Below are 23468 nucleotides of genomic sequence, written 5' to 3'. Positions count from 1 at the left end.
GTCTAGAATGGTTTCAGAATAAAAGATCAGGAACAGGCTATGATTGCTCTTCATCTTGAGGTGGAGACGAGGCATATTTGAAAATCAAGGGAATTAATGGATATATCAGGGATGAACAAGGACTTGAAGTGGGACAATCAGCAACGATCTAAATGAATAGCAGAGGGGGATTGAGGGACCACACAGCCTACTCCTGCATCCATTTCTTTGCATAAATTTGTCACTTTTGTATTCTATGCCCTTAATATTAAAACCAAAGATTGCATATGTTTTCATAATAGCCACATCAATTAGTTCGGCCACCTTCAAAGATTGCTGTATATAAACATCCATTTTCTGTTCAATGCCATTCTGTTCATATCGAGATTATATTGCACTCCTCATTATTTTTTCCAAAATGTATCACATTAATCACAGGAATACACAAAAAGCAATGTGTATTCTTTTAAGCACAATGCTCTTGTTGGGAGTGATCATGCAACCTACCTGCTCATCCCTATTTATAACCCATTAAAAAAATCTTCTAAGAAATCATTCTTTCAGTCTTACTCACAACCCTCCCTCTCCACCCGCATCCCTTTTCCCACATTGTACTAGTTGTTGTTTCACTTTTGCTGAGACTCCACTTTCCTGTCCCGCTCTTAAAACGTAGGGCTGCCATGGGGAGGCTGATACACGTACAAGATGGTGATTTTGTCTTGTTTGGCAAATGAAAGGGTTGTTGATGATCATTATCTAGGCTCACACTTTAAGAATGGTCACCTGGATGAGTTACCAGAGGCTGACTTGTAGACAGTTAACACCTTCAGGAGGTCAGAGGAAAAAACTGATTGCTTAAATACCAAAGTATCACATACTCATTTGGTTCAAATATTTTTTCCTCCATGGCTTTAGCTTTTGAAAAGTCGCTTCTTTTCCTCAGCAATGATGGTGACCGGTAGGTCCCACTCTGCCCGAGGACACTCTCATCTAGTTCCTTCTTAACAGATTCAACACTCTGAAGAAAGCAAAGGAGAAAAGCTCATGTTAGTGCGATAGGATCATGGCAGAAAACTACTCTTATAGTCACAATTTTCTAAGCTGTATCACTCCCTTCTAGTCTTATCAATAAGTAAAAGAAGCAGCGTTACAAAACAGGACATCAACAGGAATGGTGTCAAAGTAATCTAGGTTTACCACAATTTTAATCGAAATTCATGATATGAAATGTGAAAGAAGTGAAAACATAAAGTTGACTGAAGCTGATTACTGCACTTTTTACTTACAGTCAATATTCAACCAAAGGACTAAAGTTTTATCTGGTTAGATCCTCCCTGGATTCAACAACTTTTTTTTCTTAGAGAAGTGACCACACAATAACAGTATACCCTGGATCAGTTGCACCAGCTGTATCCTTAGCCTTCGAAGCTACTCAATGCACACAGGCTTTGTCCAACCCAGAAGTCAATAATAGTTATATTGTAAAGTCAAAAATTCCACCGATCTTTCTTCTACTCTGATGTACCTAGTCAAGGCTTATTCAGTGAGGAACTGTTGAAGTCCATTACTGAACACCAGCACACAAACTTTCAGGCAGCTCATGCAAAGAAACAAGTAAAAAAAAATTTGATACTCTGCAAAGGGAATCTGTACTAATATTTAGTGATAAGCAACTTATATTTATGACACTGTGGAATGACATAATATAATTCAGAAGAACGTTTCAAAGCATCTTTGCTCTAGTCAAGGATTAGAAAGTTGACGAAGGTTTCTTCCATCTTGCTTGTAAACATGCCTAATTGATTTTTAAATAAATTATATGAAACCAAGTCAGGTGATCCCTGCAGCATGCGAAATCCTGCCTGTTCTCATTGAACATTAATGGGTTAGAATTGGAGCATCAACCCATGCTCCAACTCACTATGTCTCACCAGTTAATAATTCAAAACTCCCCCACAGCTTTTCAAAAATGTGTTTCATTATAGAAATCTATTTATTTTTACTTTCCAAACCAAGTTCATGAATCTAAGATAGGAGAAAGTCAGGCTGTGACAATTGCCTGCAGTTCCTTTAGGTTAACAAAGGGGAAAAAAAATCAGTGAACGTTCTTTGCTGACCTGTGATTCTGGAATATTCAAGCAAACTGAATAAACCAGAAAAAGTGTGATTTGCTCATAGTCAAATAATTTAATGATACTTGAGGTTAGTATGATGAATGGCCATGAGTGAAGTAATGGTGAGTCACAGTTCCTACAGAAACATAAACCTACACAAGTCAAATGCCTTCAGGGGATGGAGCAAAGCGTTAAAAATCAATTCTGCCTTAATGTCGTACTGTGTCTAATGTCTCTTTTTGGTTATTTAGCCTCCTTACCAGATGGTGTCTTTATTCACTAGCACTGTTCCCCAAGAGACAAACAGCAGTGTGTTTAATTCTGTGATACTTATTGACTTCAAGAAATGTACACAAGTGAATAAAAGTCATTAGATGGATCTCATTTCAATAAAATCTACATATTCATGCAATATTTTTCTTCTTTAAATATTGCATTTGCTCCAAGGCAAGGAGGAAACCTGCTACACTGTATTGTATTTAGTAAATGATTTTAAAGCTGTTGCACCATAAAGACTTTTAAAATGTTATTTATTCAAATATAAACACTGGTCCAAATTTCTATTTTCTTTTGCCTGCCACGTACTAGTCGATTTCTGTCTGTGTGACTCAATTCCCAATATCCATAAGAACTGCAAATCCAGGCGTTGATACTCAGCCAACTCAGATAATGGCACTGATTCTCAGGGGCTGTTACTGTCCCAGCACTCAAGTTTCCTTTGAGTCTTATCCTAATTTATTTGCCTCAACATTCATTCTGTGATTTCCAAGGGAGCAGCTACACAAATTTGATATTACACACACTGGATCTGTGAGCACTGTTGTTAATCTCACTGTCACTTTGATTTCTGGAATGTTGCCCCAGGTGAAGCACTGGGAGATTGTTGTAAAATTCTAATTTGTTTCGCTAATTGTTTTTGGATATGGTAATCTGCTATTACACCCAATCTGAATTGCACATGACTTTTGTTCACACTGTGGTTCATGTTAAACATCCTGCATCGTGGCCTTGCAAGTTACTTGGTTCCAAACAGAAAACTATCAGGCGCAACAATCACCATTGCCACAAAGACTGCAGTGGGACAAAGAAATTAAAAAACAAGAATGAGACTTATTTTGCTCAACTCACAAGTGATGCTGTACAGAGAGCCTGTGGCTAATGTAGATTTAAGCTCACTTTAGAAATGAGCACAGAACCCAGGCTATCACCCCATCACAGAACCAGGGGAATGATGCACTGTCAGAAGTGCTGTCTTTTGGGTGAGGTGTTAAACCGAGCCCCTGCTTTCAGATGAGCACAAAGGATTCCATGGCATTTCTCTAAAGAAATGATGGAAAGTTCCCCTGGTACCCTAGACAATACCTAATCAATTTATCAATTGTTTAGTGATGCAAGTGAATTTCACAGTAAAAAAAAACTATCATATCAAATCTCCCTTGGGAACAAATGATTATTTCAATTGATCAATCTCTTCTTCCACAGATACTACTTCTATATGATTGGTAGATTTAACTGCAGCCTTTGCTAGACCATCAATGACCAATTTCCCTGAACCCCTGTGGCTACCCAAACCAAGTTTTTTTTTAAACAGAAACTATAAATTTGTAATGCACAGGCAGGAAGTTATCGTTTCTGTATCTGTGGGAGGCCATCCCAGTTTTAAATGGACTTTATATCTTCCAGGAATCTATGGCCCCAGTCAATTGCAGATGGTTTCTTAAAATAAAAAAAATGTAGCAAAGCTGTAAAGCTCAAACAGGAAAGATCAACAAATCAGCAGAACATTTTCAGGGTAAATTCAGCAGAACATTTTCAGGGAAATTAGTCCTGCCCAGTTTTTATCCTTGATTAAAGCAGAAATTTCTGTGTTCCACTAAACTAAAAATGCAGAAACAAATTGACCATGGCGCAGGTGAAATTGCTTCAACAGTGTTTACATGGTGATAATATGTTGGGTCCGATTTCACCATTGCTATTTCACCACAATAACCATTATTCATGCTTTGGATCTCAGCATGTTCTAAACCAGGATAAATATCATAGTTGAGCTTCTCTGAGCACGAAACAGGAGCTGGCACCACAGCTTGTTTGTTGCTCTCTAATGCAGACAGGGGAGGCTGGTTAACTTCTACTGCTGTTCTAGCTTAGATCAAAATATCAAGCTCAGACTGAGGCCGATACACCACATACTGTTTATATTGAAAAGATCAACCTGACGCTTTCAAGTCCGGTATTAGTTTATTTTATAATGGACTCAGTGGATTCCCTCACTTTAGGGAATTCTGAAGTTCCTTCACAGTCTCTCTTAAAATAAATTAAGCAATGCTGTTAAAAGTCCTTTCGCCTTTCTCATTCTCAACAGCTAATGACCAAGATCTTTTTCCAGTGTCAATAGATCCTAACTGCTTTTTCTGGGATTCTGCTCCATATCCACTCTCCTGTGGGATTTTATTTCCAACTTCTAATTGGTGTTTATACCTTTTATTACTTTTCCAGTGAAGACCAACTTTAAATGAGACAAACAATCCTTTGGGGCTGCTAGGAAAGGGACCAGAACTACTTTGGTCTTTCTGATTTTTCTTCACTATCAAGAATTCTAATTCATGTTTATCTTGTATTTCATGATCCGTCCTAATAGTAAGTCTTTGTGGCTCAGACACCACCAGATGTGCAAAAAAGAACCACATGCAAACTGCTGGGTAAAAAGAGGAATATTTGCACAGGGAGGGGAGTCTCGTCATCATCAACTTTTCGCTGGATTTCTTAATCTGGTATGGAGATTCTTAAACATGGGGAAAGGTTCTGTGTTTGGTCAGCCACATATTCAATACAAAGAAAATTATTTATGACCTGAACTACTTTTCCCTTCAGTCTTTCCTGCAGTGAAAATAATCTCTTTCATTTTGGCAATTTTTTTTATCATTCTGGTCATACATCTCTGAAACCTTCCCTTTACATTTTTTTTTGAATGACCAAAATGACTCACCAAATTAATTGGCTCATTGTCAGTGCCACAGTCAAAACCTTCCAAACAAAACCTTCCAAACACATCCCAGCATATCCTGGTTTGCTTTGAATGACTTGGCTAAGCAGCAACTAGCAGGGCATTCTTTTAAATACCACCTTTGCCCTTTATGAATGTGACATAACACAATGTAGCAAGTTTGGCGAGAATGTTGAACGTTGAGCTGTTCTGCATCAGTACATTAATGTCACAACAACAGCGATATATTTATATTCATGTACCCCAAACAGCTCAAAGAAATTAAGATAACATTTCCTTGCCATATTCCTGACTCTCGAAATTTGTGCATCCTATCTTCATTTACTTCATGACTAGTATCTTGTCTCCAGCTCAACACACCCTCAAACCCCTCCATCTCTACTTTACATTCCTCTAATCTAGCTTTTGGACAATGTTTCTAATTTTATGCATCCCTTTCTTTGCCTCAATATCCATTTTTTGACTTCACCTTTGTGAGGTGCCTATGGTCACACTTCTACTTTAAAGGTACTTTACAAATTGAAATTGCTTTCTTTGGAACTGGCATCTTTGGAACCCATATCCCAGGAAGTAGTATTGCCTTTTAATGATGGCGAGAGGAGGAGGAGGAGGAGGAGGCGGCTGCAAAACAAATTTCACCAGATGCACAAAAGAGATGCAAATCAAATTGAAGGCTTCTGTCACCATCTCATGTTTGATTCTGAGGAAAGCACACATACACAGCAGTGAAACAGCTACATTATTAACCCTTTACAGATAAGAGCATGTATTTCAACACATCTATCTCCACTTAAAGAAAATCCTGAGTTGCAAGAACTTGTCCTTGGTGTAGCACCAAATATATCAACGTAAGTTACATCCAAAGAGTGCATAGTGAAGAATGGTTTTAAAACGAACAATGGTGAGGTTTAGGCATAATGTCAAGCACCTGCATCTTAAATGTTAATTCAACAGTTCAAAATGAAAACTGAATCTGGCATTTAAAAAGAGCATTAGTGCCCCCTGGTGCACAATGTGTATTTGTACCACTTAGTATTGTACTGAACCACAGACTAGGAAATTCTTAAATTCCAATCTGGATGATTTGGGCAGTGCTGGTGGCAATGGGGTTAAAATTGACCTCAATGTCCTGGGTTAAGAAAAGGGAAAAATATACTTTTAATCAACATCCTGTTGGAAAATAACCTTGATTGAACATCAATTCATTTGTGATGCTTCATAATCTAAATATCTATCATGCTCTTTAACATAGGTTATCTATACCAATAAGATGGACGATGAAATGTTAGAGGTACCCCACAACTAAAGGATAGTGCTCTAGCAGGAGTCAGCACATTCTAGAGAAGAGGAGAATTGGAAAAGTATACTAAAAAGCAATTTGCTCCTAGCTAGTATTTTTCAGTCAGTGATTTTGCTTTCTTGTGCGTGAAAGATGAGTGGCATTTCAACTGTGCTAGTCAGTCTGCCCTCGGATCTCTGCTTCTGTTTAAAAGTTTTCTTACAGATAAAGCAGACCAGCTTCTGGAGTTTGCCAAAATCAAACTCTTCAGTACACGCAATACCTTGTTCACTGATCTGTTGTCCCAATTGGAGAAGCCTGTATTTATCATTAATATCCAATTATAGTTTAATCTAAAATTAACAATTTCAAGAAATGAATTATAACTAATGCAAAGATGGATTTAAACGTTGTATGTGTCATAGGGCTCCATATTACACTTTTACATGGCCAACAAAGTCAGCTGTAGTAGTCAAATTATTACAAAAACTTGCTTTTTTGTAGCACCTTGTTTTTTTCTCTGAGCAATATCTTACATGGTTAATTTTCATGGTAAAATAGGTAAACGTTGAAGGCAATTTTGAACACAGATATATCTTGCACACATTTCAAAGATTCATCCAAGTAACCTGCTTTAGGTTGTATTATTTACCTGAGATATTGCTTTGAAAGCAGTAGTTTTCCCAATTTTCTCCCCACTCCTGCTGACGGTTTCTGCAGACTGTTTTGCTGATTTTGCTGCTTCTTCCACTCCTTCCCTTATTTTTTTACCAATATCAGATTTACCAACTTCATCGAGGCTCTGTGGTATGGAAAGCAGCACATGAATATATTTACTAAAAGCCACAAGCTTCAAGAGCACATGAAGCAAATAGTTAAACTCCCTTAACATCAAACACACGTGAATAGGGCAGATAAATTCTCTTTCCAGTGCTAACACTTTCAGAGCTATCATTGTATAGGTGCAGTTAACCATGTGGAGACACAGGAGATTGCAGGTACTGGAATCTGGAGCAACTCACAAGATGCTGGAGGAACTCAGTAGGTTAGGCATCAATCTTGCAGGGAAATGGACAGTCAAAATTTCGGGTCGAGACCCTTCATCTGGACAGAGGGTCTTGACCCGAAATGTTGACTGTCCATTTCCCTCCACAGATGTTGCCTGACCCGCTGAGTTCCTCTAGCATCTTGTGTGTTGCTGGTAACCATGTGTTCACTTTACTAGCCTCAAAATGAAAAATATTGTTATTATATTCAACCATGAATCTCACCACAATCAAACTTATCTTGCCCTCTTCCAACATTCACATGCCTGCACTTTGCAGAAGAAATTGCAATAATGATGTTGTTATAATCCCGACAAATTTTCCCCATCCTAACAAAAGGGCGTTATAGCCAATCTCACCAACCTTGTGGCAAGTCACCTGAATCACTTAACTCTGCAGGTGTGCCAAAAATAAACACTTTTAATTAATTCTGACTCACTCTCACACCACGGTTAGCAACTTAAATATTAATTGACATAATTTACTAGGCACCCATTTTATATTCAAATTCTGACTAGACTAAAAAGCACTCCCTAACAGAATAAAACAGGGGTCTGAGAGACAAAGAGGAAACTGAGCTGTGTTCTTGGATTGCCTACAGGGGAACACAGATAAAAAAAAATGAAAACTTGATTTCAATTACCATCTTAAATCATAATCATCTATAAAAATAAATTCACTAATGTCACCAGGAGCCAAGCATCACCAAAAATAGTAGTGACCGCACTGAGAAGGCTGAACACATAAGGCTAATGAAACGGGAATGACAGGAAAAATAGTAGAGCAGAGGAGGAATAACAAAATTGATCTAGGATGAGACCATTTTCATGAGAGAGAATATGCATTGAAAGCAGCCTGCACAGACATAGGTAGAATTAAGAAATAACAAAAGGAGTTGAGCAGGGATTGTGTATAGGCTCCTAGTAGAACTGTGAAGTGGTAAAAATACATGAGTGCAGTGATTAGATAATACTGTAAGCAAGCCAGATGGCTTTAATGATTTTAACTTTCATATATACTTCGCTAACTGGACTGAGTCAGTTCAGAAAGTAAGTGTTGAGATTGTTCAGGATAGTATCTGCAACGATTATGTCCCAGAATCAACAAAGTAACAATATATTTGACATGAAGCTTCCGCAATCTAGCACATGCTTGCCTGTCCACTATATCTCATTAGGCAAGTTGGCTCAGCAAAGCCCAACAAAGCATTGGGCTTTTCTGATTATGAATGGCAGACCCTGTCAAGAGAATGGTTTTGACATTTGGTTAAGCCAAAGCCTTCAGCCTTACAGGCTCTCAAAGAATTAAGATTTATGTAAGGTTTATGATATTTACAAACAGTCAAAAATATTCACAAACTATTAAAAATTAATAGCATTAATATGTTGTAAAATTATTGTTCAATGAATAAAAAATTAAAACATATAAAATACCAGAAAATATTTAAAAAGAGATGCACATTAATTCAATTAAATGAGAAAAAGTACACTTCTTCCTCAAAATTAATGAATGTTGTGCATGAATATTGATTTCTGGGGGCAAGAAATTGTGATCACATGCAATCTGGAAACTTCTAGTAATCAGCAAGAGCAAGATGGAAATTAGGGACTTCTACCTTTGCATAGGACTCCTGAGATTCTGCACTGTTACCAAGGTAAGTGCCAACAGTTTTATGCAGAATTACCAGCATTTCTGCAGAAAGTTTAGACCACTCAATCCAGTAACAGGACAGATCTAGTTAACAGCCCAAAGACGAGTGAACGTTTATATAACAGCCATCATAATATGTTTGATGTGAACGCAGTGCTCAAAAACACTGCACGGTAGCATAGTGGTTAGCATAATGCTTTACAGTGCCAGTGACCTGGGTTCAAATCTGGCCACTGTCTGTAAGGAGTTTGTACATTCCCCCAGTGTCTGTGTGGGTTTCCTCCGGGTGCTCCGGTTTCCTCCCACATTCCGAAAGACGTACAGGATAGGAAGTTGTGGGCATGCTATGTTGGAGCTGGAAGTGTGGCGACACTTGCGGGCTGCCCCCCAAATCACTACGCAAAAAGATGTATTAATGACGTACCAGGGAAGGTGGAAGATAATGCCATAGAGGTCATTCTGTATATATTTTCACAAGCCACTTGACAAAATTCTACCTAAAGGCTGGTTAGCAAAATTGAGGACCCTGGAATAAAAGAAGCAGTGGCAGTATAGATACAAAAAACTGGCTTTAGACAGGATATGTGGGAGGAAGGGGTTAGATAGTCTTAGGAGTGGTTTGAAGGTCGGCACAACATGGTGGGCCGAAGGGCCTGTATTGTGCTGTATTGTTCTATGGTTCTATTTCACTGTGTGTTTCGACGTACATATGTGACTAATAAAGAAATCTTATCTTATAAAAGGAGAAACTTGAAACCACTACTAGTATTGTACATTTAAATTAGCCTAACTTCAACAGAGTGAAACAAAAACTGCCAACAGTGAACTATGCAAATGTGTTAAAGCTTAAAACCAGTTTCCATCCCTTAGGGTAAAGACAAGCTTTACATGAATGGATGATAAGGGATAACGTAAAACTAATGCATACAATAAAGTAAAAACTTACACAGATCCTACTGACTAGAATAGATACAAACAATTAGAAGCTTAGAAAACTTTATGACACAAAAGGCAACAATTTTGCCAATCATCTTTTCAATAGTCAAAAATAAACTACTTAGCCTAACACCACCTTGTAGCAACAGGTCCATATCTCTACAGGTCATGGCTTTCTAAGAGCTTTTTAAAAGTCATAAAGGTTTCTGTCTTTACCTTTCAGGGCAGCAAGATCCAGATCCTCTACGAGAAAATAAGTTTTCCCTAATTCCCCTCTAATATTTCTACTAATTACTTAAAAACCAATGTCTCTGTTTTTTGGCCTCTGCAAGAGATATCAAAATCAATCCAAAAATAGACATTCAGGAATTATATACAACACCTGCAAATGAAAATAAGCAAAAGATAATGATGTTGAATAAATACTTTGTGTTGGTATTTTGTCATAGAGAAATATGATATCTGCTTACAAATACAATGAGCAACATAGAACATTACAGCACAGTACAGGCCCTTCGGCCCATGATGTTGTGCCGACATTTTATCCTGCTGTAATATCTATCGAACCCTTCCCTCCCACATAGCCCTCCATTTCTTTATCATTCACGTGTCTATCTAAGAGTCTCTTAAATGTCCCTAATCTATCAGCCCCCGCAACCTCTGCTGGCAGTGCATTCCACGCACCCACCACTCTGTGTAAAAAAACTTACCTCTGACATCCCCCATATATCTTCCTCCAATCAACTTAAAATTATGCCCCCTCGTATTAGCCATCTTCGCTCTGGGAAAAAGTCTCTGACTGTCCACTCGATCTATGCCTCTTATCATCTTGTACACCTCTATCAAGTCACCTCTCATCCCCCTTCTCTCCAAAGAGAAAAGCCCGAGCTCACTCAATCTATCCTCATAAGACATGCTCTCCAATCCAGGCAGCATCCTGGTAAATCTCTGCACCATCTCTAAAGCTCCCACATCCTTCCTATAATGAGGCAACCAGAACTGAACACAATACTCCAAGTGTGGTCTGACCAGAGTTCTATAGAGCTGCAACATCACCTCGTGGCTCTTGAACTCAATACCCCGACTAATGAAGGCTAACACTCTGTACGCCTTCTTAACAACCCTATCGACCTGCGTGGCAACCTTGAGGAATCTACGGACGTGGACCCCAAGATCTCTCTGTTCCTCCACATTGCTAAGAGTCCTGCCATTAACCTTGTATCCTGCCTTCAAATTCGATCTCCCGAAGTGTATCACTTCACATTTTTCCACTTCTCAGCCCGTCCGCATTCTATCAATATCTTGTTGTAATCTACAGCAACCTTCTACACAATCCACAACACCACCAACCTTTGTATCATCAGCAAACATACTAAACCACCCTTCCACATCCTCATCCAAGTCATTTATAAAAATCACAAAGAGCAGGGGTCCCAGAACAGACCCCTGCAGAACACCACTGATCACCGACCTCCAGGCAGAATACGCTCCATCTACCATCAGTTGTGGCTTTTTATCAAATTCTTGTAACTCCATTTAATAACATGCCTTTTCTTTGGGTATAGAGAGAAATTATTTCCGCTGGTTGGAGAATCCAGGACTAAAGATCATGGTTTAAAAAATTAAAGCTAGATCTTTCAGGAATGACATTAGGGAACACACCCACAGACAGAAGGTGGTAAAAGTGTATAACTCTCTTTTACTAATGGCAACTAATGCTGGGTCAATTGTTAATTTTAAAATTGAGGCTGATTTTTTTTATATTAACCAAGAATGGGTTTAGAGATTTAGGTCCCAGATCAGCCATCATCTGATTTAATGATGCTATACGCTGGGAGAGGCAAAATGGCTTTTTCCCTGCTCCTGTGTTCCTATAACATCCAGCACAATGTGTTCATGGGTGTAAGAGAACAGATAATCAAAGGAATCAATGCTATACTACCAGATGAAATGACATCAATGCTGTAAAATTTACATTTGAGAAGCAGTAATTGACAAAATTCTCAACTTTGAGAACAGTTCTCTAATATTCTTGGTTAGCCCATGAGCTGAACTCACCTCTTTTACTGTTTCTGAAAACTCTTCTAACTTTTTCTTTAAAACTTCTGAGGTTTTGACTGTTTCAGATTCAATGGTTTTCTAAAAAAAATGAACAACCTATTTAATCACAGTAAAATTCAGAATTGTGCCTAACATAAGAAGAATTTAAAAACTTACATATTTTTTTCGTGCCCTCTGTAAAGCTTCTGATTCTTCTAACCTTTTAGCTTCGTCTCGAAATTTCTTAATGCTATCTTTCATTTCTTTGTTTTTTGCTAGTTCTTGTTTGATATTGTCCAATAAACCACTGAGAAAGCCCTTTCTCCCATCTGATGTGTAACTTCGAACCTATAAAGAAATTAGAAAATTTAAACCAACTTCAGCAGCCTTAGTTCTGCAAGTCTACCAGCTTGGACACTCAATATTCCCACAGATAGTCCCTTCTCTCATCTTCTTAAAGGCACAGGGATGGTGTGGAGATGGCTACAGAGCACTGGACTGAAGTGAAGACTTTGCGATTTGAGAATCCATTTATATTGATAATGTCTCATTATCAGCGAGTTGATCATTAACACTGCACAGGCATCATTAATGTAGTGGAGGAAAACCTTCTATTTATCTACCATAGCCTTGTTCAGACTCTGAAACTTCATCTGGTTTTACCTACTGGAGCAGGGTATCATACAGATTATCAGAATGATACCAAGGCTAAAAGGATTAAATTCTGAGAAGAGATACATAACCTTGACATATATTCCCTTGAAGTTAGAACTATGTGGATCTACCTAATTAAGTTCAGAATGACAACAGGATCAGATAGAGTGAATATAAAGCAGATGTTTCATTTGATGGGGAGAATCCAGAACAAGGCACAATCTTAAGAACTAGGCATTTTACAAATTAAATTAGAGGGCTTCTTTTCATATTAAGAATGTGGGTAATGGAAATATAGTATTTTTCTCAAAAGCTTTAGGGAGCCTGAATCAATTATTAGGTAAGGTTATCAGGGATTAAAGATGGAAATTAGTAACTAGAGCCACAGAACAGACAAAAATCAAATAAAATAATGCAATAAGTTCAAGGAGCTCATATGAGGCTCCTGCTTCCAATCCCACACTCCTACAAAATCATCAGCAGTTGTAAAGGGAAATTGAGATTAGGATTTTGAAGTAATCTTCTCATTGGTTCAGGGTTATGAGTCATAGAGCTTTGGGTACAAACAAGCCATCAATATGGCTGGCAGCAAGATATTACCAAACTACATGTTTGTAATCATTATGTTAATCATTATGTTAGAGGCAAACCATTACAGAAAAATGGGTAAATTTGTAGCCAGGTTAATCTTTATATTCCAAGTGAGCTATCAGGACACTGACCATTTGCCCAGAGATGACCAGCTGTAACTGGGCACTCACAGGGTGCATCACTGTACAAAAACAATTATATTGTATATTCTTCCCTTGCTTTCACCTTTCACATTACCTGACATTGCTCTGTAGAAGAACGGTTGCATATTCTGTAAATACGAGTTCTGTTGAGTGCTGGAACTTGAGATCTTGTGGACAAAAGCTTAATACTTGTAGATAGACATATCTGGAGATGACAGATTTATAATAAAAAAGAGAGTGCTTTAATTTTACGGCATCTTAATACATCTCAATCCACCCAAAAGCACTTAACATTGAATGAATTACTTTGATTTCGAATCACTGTTGTTAAATAAAAAACATGGAAGCCTTTTAGCACAACAACATACTCAAAGAACATTAATATTTATCACCAATTAACCCAAGGGTTTTTGTAGTGTAGGAAAAACTGAGAACTCCAAATGTACTGAGCACTGAGGGAACTCCTGTGTATATACCATGGTGGAAGTGTACCAACAAACAAGTCTTAGAAATGCAAGACAAACTTAAAGAAGATACAAATATTGTTAAATATTTACATATCTATTGTACAATATGATGCTAAAATGTGTCAAAAGCTTTGCAATTGAATTATCATTGTTCAGATTCAATGATCCTTGTTCTGCAGGGAAATGCAGCAACTATTTTGAAATTAAGTGTTTTATTGTCAATTCAGATAAGTTAGAAGCACATATCAATTCCTGACAACTTGATTCTAGAACATGAAAGATCGGTACATTGTGGGTTAGAGTGTCTTTTCATTGTGAGTTCAGGCAATAAGTCATTTTAGAATAAGCAGTTTCTTTGAAACCAGTAGGGTTTGACTGTGCTGTTCTGTTGCTGCACGGGGCTTAACCACCCAAACGGCAAGGATAAAGTCACATTACAAATCACTCAGGAGTCCAACTCATTATTATTTATTAATTGTAACAAAATCTGTCAGTAACTTAAAAGTCAAATGTTTAAATGAAGAAATCCCTTGAAAGAACAACTTCATTTCCAATTTACATTTGCCTATTTTCTCTACTCCCAAAGTTAGTGACTCTATATTAGTCTCGAGTTGCATTGGTGTTAATTCCTCAGATGGTCATTACTCAAATGAGGCCTGATATTGAGTGATGATTGCCAGGACCAAAGCTGAATCAATCTAGGCCTCTCGTAAACATTTTCCAGCTGGAATTGCTGGTTAGTGATCAGCATTATGATTTTTTCCTCTCCTGATAGGGATCCGAGGCCAATTCTAGTGCCCAAAAGACCCAGCTGAGGTCAACAAACCCAGACACTGCCCAAATTACATTTAAGACAAACCATGGAGTTTTTGCCTAATACTCCACCCCAGAAAGGCTCACCAAATATTTCGGTTGGCAATCCAAAACAGAAGATAATTCAGAGAAAATCAAATACCACGATTAGGATTTTTTAAATGGGAGGTAATCCCCTCACTGGTTCAGGCTTATGAGATATAGAGATCAGACTTCAAGCCATCATAACCAAGCAACCTGATCTCAAATGAGGTAAATAATAAGATACTACAACTGATCACTATCTAGCTCAACTGTCTATGCAGGGGGGAGGTAGAGAGTGATAGGTGGAGGGGTGGAGATTGCCATGCTTTCTGTTCTAATGGTTAGAAATTTAGCTGAAACTTTAGATTAAATGCTCCAGTAAAAATTAAAGTAAGTATTATTGGATGCCTACCACTGGAGCCAAGGACTAAATAAATTAATTATTAAATACAATTGCAGTAAAATCATTACTAAAAACATGCAAAGGAGAAAATCATAAATGTTCAAAAATTGTAATTAAAAACTGAAGAAACTGCAAATGCACATCATTGTGCTAATAATAGCAGGACCCGTTAATGTTTCCAGTGGTACTATTCCGGAACCAATTACCCACCTTTCCTTGCAGAGACTGGCTGAATTGCTTTGTACTTCCATCACTGACCCAAGTTAAATTTGCTCTTAGTTTTGAAACTGGGCTAAGACCCTGGCAGCCTAATTTACTTTGAAGTCTTTTCATTGTTTGTTCTTGCTATTTAAAAAAAATATAATCCTTTAGCTACACAGAAAGTCTTTTTGTTTTATTGCAACAGAGTAATCAAATTTTGTAAATTATCCTTCTCCCAAAGTTGTACAATTCATCAATGTCATTTTGGACATTGGTGACCACAACTGAATGCAATATTGTAAATGTAATTGACACTAATGGATTAGGAACACTAGACAATATGTCTAGACACCACAATGTTGACAGGAAAATCTCAACATTTAATTGATTTCTTTTGGACTGTGTCACTGCTCTAAAATTTTCAATAACACATTTACTCTCAAGACTTTACCAAGTTCATCAAGGGACAAAGAATATAATGTGATGAAACACTACTTTTCAAAGACATTTTAACATTTTAAACCATTCGGCTTTCACCATATTCCAAGACACATCAGTTTTCATTAAATCTACTAAATGGGACTTGTTATAGTTAACATTCCACATATAACAGCACTGTGGCACTCTCATCACGGATGGAGAGTCAACTTTATACTAATGGAGTCAGAACTGAATTGCTCTATTCACTGAGTATGGAACAAATCTTACTATCAGAAATGAAAAGAAAGGATATGCAACTGAAATACTTATTAATTCATAATGTTTAGGACCAAGAACAGAAAACTGCACTGAAGTGTCTGGCATACTCCAAAACAGGAAGGGTAGAGTTTTGTTTTTTTAGGAAATAAAGGCTTATTTAATGAACGAGCAACCTCTCATTGTGTTGTCTGCTGAGAGTTCAATGATAATAATGTTCACCAACCAGAATAGAGAAGAACATTTCCAAAAAGTACTGTTCTATGTTAAAGCATAGCTGTATTTAACTTGGCATGTCCCTTTTTACTTCATTTAATCTAATAGCTGCATATCCCCAAGGCCAAATAGAGCTACTAGTGAAAGATGTTTGGAGATTGGTAGGTACCTGAAAGTAATTTCTCCTAATCTGGAACAGTAATTTTATTAACCTTTTGTTTTTCCTTTGAGGTGGATGAAAGGGACATCAAGTGCAACAGTCAAAACTTCTATGTATATAGTTTGTTAGTTGCTCATGGGATTCTTCAGAAGGAAAATAATTGCCTGTCTCTTTCTGAAACACGAGAACCAGTGTCACTTCAGTGCATACATCTCTGACTGCTATATTTTCTTACTGCTGCAAAAATTCATAACTTTATTTATTGTAGTAGCAAAAAGTGAAATTTTAATCAGCCATAAAAATGACAGCCCAGTTGTTATGACCTTCAAGCCCAAGCTTCAAGCTCTGCTCAAAGCTCAACAAATGCAGTCAGGAAAAGAGAATTAAACCTTCAAGCTCTTTAAAAAAAAAAGCAGAATGACAGCCAAAGAGTCAAAAGTATAGCAATACTTTGGTATTACTAAGGCAATGTTCAAGGCCACTTACTTAAAAACATTTGTTTGATATTTTTGTGTTAATTTACTTTCAAGACTACATCCTGAAATACTGAAGAGATACTTCCACAAGGTTAAGATGTTTTGCATGCAAGCACAGTAAGTAATTAGGGTGGCAAATGGTATGCTGGTCTTTATTACAAGGGAGGTATAAATCAAGAGGTATAGGACCATTAGAAGAAAAATAGAATACAAAAAGTGCATAAGATAACAAAAATCCTGGTTAGTGGGAGAAATACAAAGGACAAAATGGTGACAATAAATGCTATGAGTTACAAAAAAGTAGCAGGAAAGAAACTAGCGATAGATAAATCAGCACCAAAAAAATTACATATAAACATATAAATTAAGACCAAGAGCAGATTACTCAGTCTCTCAAGCAGGGCTGATCTGATTGCAACTTCAGTTCTGCATTATGTGTTTTATTCATGTCCCCTTTCACTCATTAACTCCAGCAACTACAAGCCAAACCTCTTAAACTGTTCCTCTTAAGACAACCTGCCATTCCAAGTATTAGTCCAGTAAAGTTTTTCTTTACCATTTCTAATGCAGTAACATCTTTTCTTAAACAGGGAGACCAATACTGTATACAGTACTCCAAATATGGTCATACCGATGCCCTAAATATCTGAAGCACAGCCTCACTCCTTCTGTATCCAATTCCCCTTACAGCACACAATAACTGTCAGCTTTTCCAATTCACTGCTGTATCTGCATACTAGACTTTTGTGGATCATGCACTAGGACACCCAGATCCTTCTGTATCTTCTCATAATTTTGATAACACTTGCTTTATTTTGTTCCTGTAAAATTATCCATTTTGGCATTTTCTGACATATGACACCACATTTGCCAGTACTTTGCCCACTCAGTTAACGTATTTATATCCCTTTGTAGTCTCCTTATTCCTCTTCACAATATACTTCCCTACCTTTGTCATCAACGAATTTAACAGCCATATCTTTAATGCATTCATCCAGGTCATTTATGTAAATCGTAAACATTGAGGTTCTAAGATTGATTCCTATGGCACACTTCAGAAAAACACATGTAAGCCTATTCCATGTGCACTGCTAGCCACCATTCTTCTGTCAGCACTAATGTTACCTCCTGCGCCACTAGCTTTAATTTTTTTCCTGTAAATTTTGACACAAGATACCTTCAAATATTACAAAAAGGAAGGTGATCGTGCAATGCGATCTTCATGAAACCATAAAATGTTGATATTGTCCACATTGATTAATTATTTTGCATCAGTATTTACAACAGAGGTTTGGAGCAGTGAGCCAAATATCCATAGAAAATTAACATTGTTTCGTGGATGGGATAAGTGTTACCAACAAAGTCATGCCTGACACCTAATGTTAATTCAGAACCTGAGATGGACGGATTTTTATTAACTAAAGGCTTCAAGGGATTTGGAGTCAGATCATAAATCTCACGGGCTTAAGGACTAAGTACTCTCCTACTCTTTCTGAAGGCTATTGTTAGAAGTAAAGTTTCAAGATACTATTACCACCAAGAGCAAAGAATGCAGGGGGGAAATACCCTTGAAATGTTTCTTAAATTATTATGGTACAGGTGATCCCCGTGTTATGGGTGTGTGGGGGGGGGGGGGCATTAAAAGAAAAGTCTGCATCGTGATTTTCCATAACACAAAGCCATGTCATCTGTGCATGTGTCAAGAAACATGAGTTTCTTCTTTTCATGTAAATTGCGAGAGCATGAGTTTTAATCCAGATCTCAAATTTTTGGGTAGTGATTTGTGAATTACATAAGGACAAATGTCTGTTACCCAAACGGCCGTAACGCAGGGGTCACCTGTATTGATAGCTAAAGCTAAGGTGATTTTAAAACAGAAACTATTTTTATTCAGTTTTTTCAGGAACTGAGCTTCACTGGCAAGGTTAGCATTTATCGCCAATCTTTAATCTCACATGCACTGAATGGCTTGTGAGGTCAGTTACCCAAGCACATTGATGTATCTGGAATTAAATAGAGGGCAGACCAAGCAACAATGGCAGATTTCATCCATTAGTACCTTAGTGCAAGGGGCTTAGATGGATCTAAGAGAGTTTTTTGAAGCAGTATGTAGAGAGTTCTACTAGAGAGGGGGCTATAGAACAGGAACAGGCCCTTTGGCCCAAGATGTTGTGCTGAACTAATTAAACTAGTAATTAAATGCCTAAGTGAACTAATCCCTTCTGCCTAGACAATGTCCATATTTCTCCATTCTCTGCACATTCATGTGCCTATCTAAGAGCTTCTTAAATGCTTCTATTGTATTTGCTTCCACTACCACCCCGGCAGTGCATTCCAAGCATCCACCATTCTGTTTAAAACAAAAATTTGCCCTTTGAACTTACCCCTTCCCACCTTAGATGCATGCCCTCTAATATTAGACATTTCGACCGTGGGAAAAAGATACCAGCTGTATACCCTATCTATGCCTCTCATAATCTTATAAACTTCTATCAGGTCTCCCTTCAGCCTCTGCCATTCCAGAGAAAACAACCCAAGTTTCTCTAACCTCTCCTTATAGCACATGCCCTCTAATCCAGGTGGCATCCTGGCAAACCTCTTCTGCACCCTCTCCAAAGCCTCTACATCCTTCCTATAATGGGGGGAACTAGAAATGAATGTAATACTCCAGATGCAGCCTAACTAGAGTTTTTTTTAAAGCTACAACACAATTTCCTGATTCTTGAACTCAATGCCTCGACTAATAAAGGCAAGCGTGCCATATGCCTTCTTTACCACCCTATTGACCTCTGTAGCCACTTTCAGGGAGCTAAGGACTTGGACCCCAAGATCCCTCTGTACATCAACACTGTTAGGGGTCTTGCCATTAACAGTGTACTGTCCCTTTACATTTGATCTCCCAAAGTGCAACACCTCACATTTAGCCTGACTAAACTCAATCTGCCATTTCTCTGAAACTGATTGATATGCCACTGTATCCTTTGACAATCTTCTACACTATCAACACAACCAATCTTTGTATCATCTGTGAATTTACTAACTAACCCACCCATCCACACACACACACACACACAAAAATAAATAAATATGTATATACACACGTACGCGCATATATATATATATATATATATATATATCACAAACAGCAGAGATCCCAGATCTCTGCGGAACACCACTAGTCATGGACCTCAAACCAGAATAAATCCCATCAACCACTACCCTCTGTCTTCTAAGGGCAAGCCAATTTTGAATCTAAACGGCCAAGTCACCGTGCATCCCATCCATCTTAATCTTCTGGATGAGCCTACCATGAGGGATCTTGTCAAATGCCTCACTAAAATGTATGTAGACAACATTCACAGCTCTATCTTCATCAATCACCCTTGTCACCTCCTCAAAAAAAACTCAATCAAGCTAGTAAGACACAACTTGCCACTCACAAAGCCATGCTAACTGTCCTTAATTAGGCCATGGTTTTCCAAATGCTCATAAATCCTATCCTTAAGAACCCTCTCCAATAGCTTCCCTACTACTGACATAAGGCTCACCAGTCTATAGTTTCCAGGATTATCCCCATTTGCTTTCTTGAATAATGGAACAACATTAGCTACTTGCCAGTCCTCTGGGACCTTGCCTGTGGCTAGAGAGACGAAGACCTTGGTCAAGACCCCAGCAATCTCATCTCTTGCCTCTCTCAACAACCTGGGGTATATCCCATCAGGCTCTGGGGACTTATCCACCTTAATGTTCTAAGAGACCCAATACTACCTCTTTCTTTATCTCAAAATGCCCTAGCATATTAGCATACTCCACACTGATCTCCCTATCCTCCACGTCCTTCTCCTTGGTAAATACTGACACAAAGTACTCATTTAGGACCTTGCCCACATTCTTCGCCTCCAAGCACATGTTCCCTCCTTTATCCTTGATTGATCCTACCCTCTCCCTAGTTGTCCTTCTACTCTTGATGTATGTATAGAATGCTTGGGATTCTCTTTAATCCTACATGCCAAGGACTCTTAATGGCCCCTTCTGGCTCTCCTAATTCCCTTCTTGAGTTCTTTTCTAGCTTCTTTATAATCCTCAAGGGCTCCACTTGATTTTAGCTTCCTAAACCTTTTTTCTTCTTGACTAAATTCACCACCTCCCAATATCCAAGGTTCCCTTGGGTTGCCATCCTCCTTACTGGCACTGTCCTGTACTCTGTACAATTAGTCTTTAAGCACCCTCCACATGCCAAGCTGTACTTGACCTAATCTTAGGGAATGAAGATGGGCGAGTGATACAAGTGTTTGTGGAGGAACCCTATGGGAATAGTGACCATTGTTTGGTAGGCTTCAAGGAAGTAATGGAAAAAGATAAGCATGTACCACCAGCTTAAGGACAGCTTCTATCCCACTGTTATATAAGACTATAGAATGGACCTCCTGTGCAATAAGATGGACTCTTGAACTCACAATCCACCTTGGCATGGCCTTGCACCTTATTGTCTGCCTCCACTGCACTTTCAACACAATATTCTGTTACTGCTTTTCCCTTGTGCTACCTCAATGTACAAATGTGACGATATAATCTGTATGGATGGCATGCAAAACAAAAATTTTCACTGTACCTCAGTACTTGTGACAATAATAAACCAATTTTCCAATTTAAATCAATAAGCAGAGGATTAAAGACTTTGAGAGTTTGGATTTGGACAGTTGAGTTTTAGAGGAGGGTAAGTTTTTTTGAATGGTGCAAGACAAGAGGCCGGCAAAAGTTGGAATAGTCAAGTGTGGAGGTAACAAAAGTTAGGATCAGGGGCACAGCAGCATAGGCTGAGGCAGGGATAAGAAAGTGGGAATACAGTCTTTGTGGTGCCCCAGAGAGAGTGCAAAGGACCTCCATCCAGGATATTGCCTTGGATGGAGCCTTGCATTTATGAGGAGAAACTGAATTTACATTCCATGGAGTGGAGGAGGCTGGAAGGAATCCTGACAGAGGTAAACAATGAGAGGCATAGCTAGGCTTGATAGTAGGAATCTTTTCCCCATGGCATAGGTGTCAAAAATTAGGGGGCATAGATTTAGGGTAAGAGATTTAGAGGGGTTCTGAGAAAAAACTTTTTCATCCAGAGCATGGTTGGAATCTGGAACACGCTGACTGAGCAGGTGGAGGAGGCAGATACTCTCATAACATGTACCTAGATGAATACTTGAATCGCCAAGGCATAGAAAATCATGGACCAAGTGCTGGTAGGTGGGATATGTACTTAATAGACAGCATGGACATTTTTAGCCAAAAGACCTCTAGTCTGTTCTCTATGATTCTACAACTCTATGACAAGGGATCATCAGCTCAGTTCAGAGTCAAACAGAGGAAAGCGGCTGAGATCTGGTTCAGCCTGACAGTGTCAGATCTTTAACAAGATGTATTAAAATTAATTTTGCAACTTTCTTGCTCATTCTTTAAAACAATTCTTGCTAAAATATGTTTTTAAAATATCAAACTTATTACTCAGGAACCCACCAAAATGGATTAACTTTGCTACACTCTAGAATTATCCTGCGTGCAGATAGAAATTTGCCACTTGCAATTAGTGGGAGCCACTCAGGCCAATGGGCCTCTATGTTCAAATATCTCCAGGGTTACCTGAAGGTAAAAAAGAATCACAAGTGGGTAAGAAGTATCTCTAAAAGTTAATAAGAATGGTTACACATTTGTTTCAATAAATAATGCAAGAATATTTTGGATGGAATAGATCTCCCAGATTTTCCTGAAGTTAAATCACATATCTCTGCGCATTTAATCACTCTATTTTAACCACTCAGTACAAATCATAAGTTTCTAGTTTAATCACCAGTTAATCCTCAGGTGGCCAATACCAAACTGAAGGATAAGTGGTTAGTATAATCATTGCCCTCAATGCCATGGCTCTTACTACTAATCACTGCCCAATTAATTTCCACTAAAATATATGTACTCATGGATCAGGAGAGGCTATTTTAAAGAATGTAGTGAAGAGCTTGCTCCCAAAATTCACACGAGCCACTTGGTTGAAATACAGGACAAGTGTGTTTGATTAAATTAGACAGATTACTTCCCAGGTGTCATTCGGTATCTCATTCCACTCTAGATGTCTGAACGCGGTTATCGAATCGGTCAGGTGCTCGATTCTGAAGGCTAACGTGGGCCTTTTACACAGGACACTAATACCAACAGTAACACGAACTGGTACAGTGAACGCCTGTGCCATGGTTGGACATGGGCGTTAGGTTGTGAGATTCGGAGCCGCTCCGAGGGAGGTGCAGGACTTCGCTCCTTCCCTGCTCCGGGTTTCTCACCCTCGCCGCTGCTTTCCCCTGACATCATTCCCCACGTTGGAAGACTCGTCAGTGGACCCCGCTCTAGCAACTCGCCGATTCGTTTCGATCACAGGCACGCTGAACATCGGGAGAGCCGCTTGTTTTTGGCGGGGTGCCCAGCGTCAATCAGGCTGCAGACATTTGACGCCAGGAGGTTGGAACCATCCTGGAAACCACTTTCTTACCTGGTAGCCGCGGCTCCCGGCCGCCGCCATGTTACCGTTGAATGACC

The 23468-nt window shown here is 38.5% G+C and overlaps 1 protein-coding gene across 1 annotated transcript in view; it reads right to left on the bottom strand.

The window, feature by feature from the left end:
- timm44 (translocase of inner mitochondrial membrane 44 homolog (yeast)) overlaps positions 1-23468 on the bottom strand; it is a 58574-nt gene extending 35106 nt beyond the window's left edge. The window contains exons 1-6 of the mRNA XM_052037883.1: positions 23422-23468; positions 13531-13641; positions 12226-12396; positions 12067-12147; positions 7029-7178; positions 858-997 (exon numbers count right to left, since the gene is read on the bottom strand). Coding sequence (XP_051893843.1) covers positions 858-997; positions 7029-7178; positions 12067-12147; positions 12226-12396; positions 13531-13641; positions 23422-23451 — 683 coding nt within the window. The 5' untranslated portion in view covers positions 23452-23468. The remainder of the gene's footprint in view (positions 1-857; positions 998-7028; positions 7179-12066; positions 12148-12225; positions 12397-13530; positions 13642-23421) is intronic.

Source organism: Pristis pectinata, chromosome 24, assembly GCF_009764475.1.
Source record: "Pristis pectinata isolate sPriPec2 chromosome 24, sPriPec2.1.pri, whole genome shotgun sequence".
Taxonomy (NCBI): domain Eukaryota; kingdom Metazoa; phylum Chordata; class Chondrichthyes; order Rhinopristiformes; family Pristidae; genus Pristis; species Pristis pectinata.
This window is presented reverse-complemented; position numbering and strand designations above follow the sequence as displayed.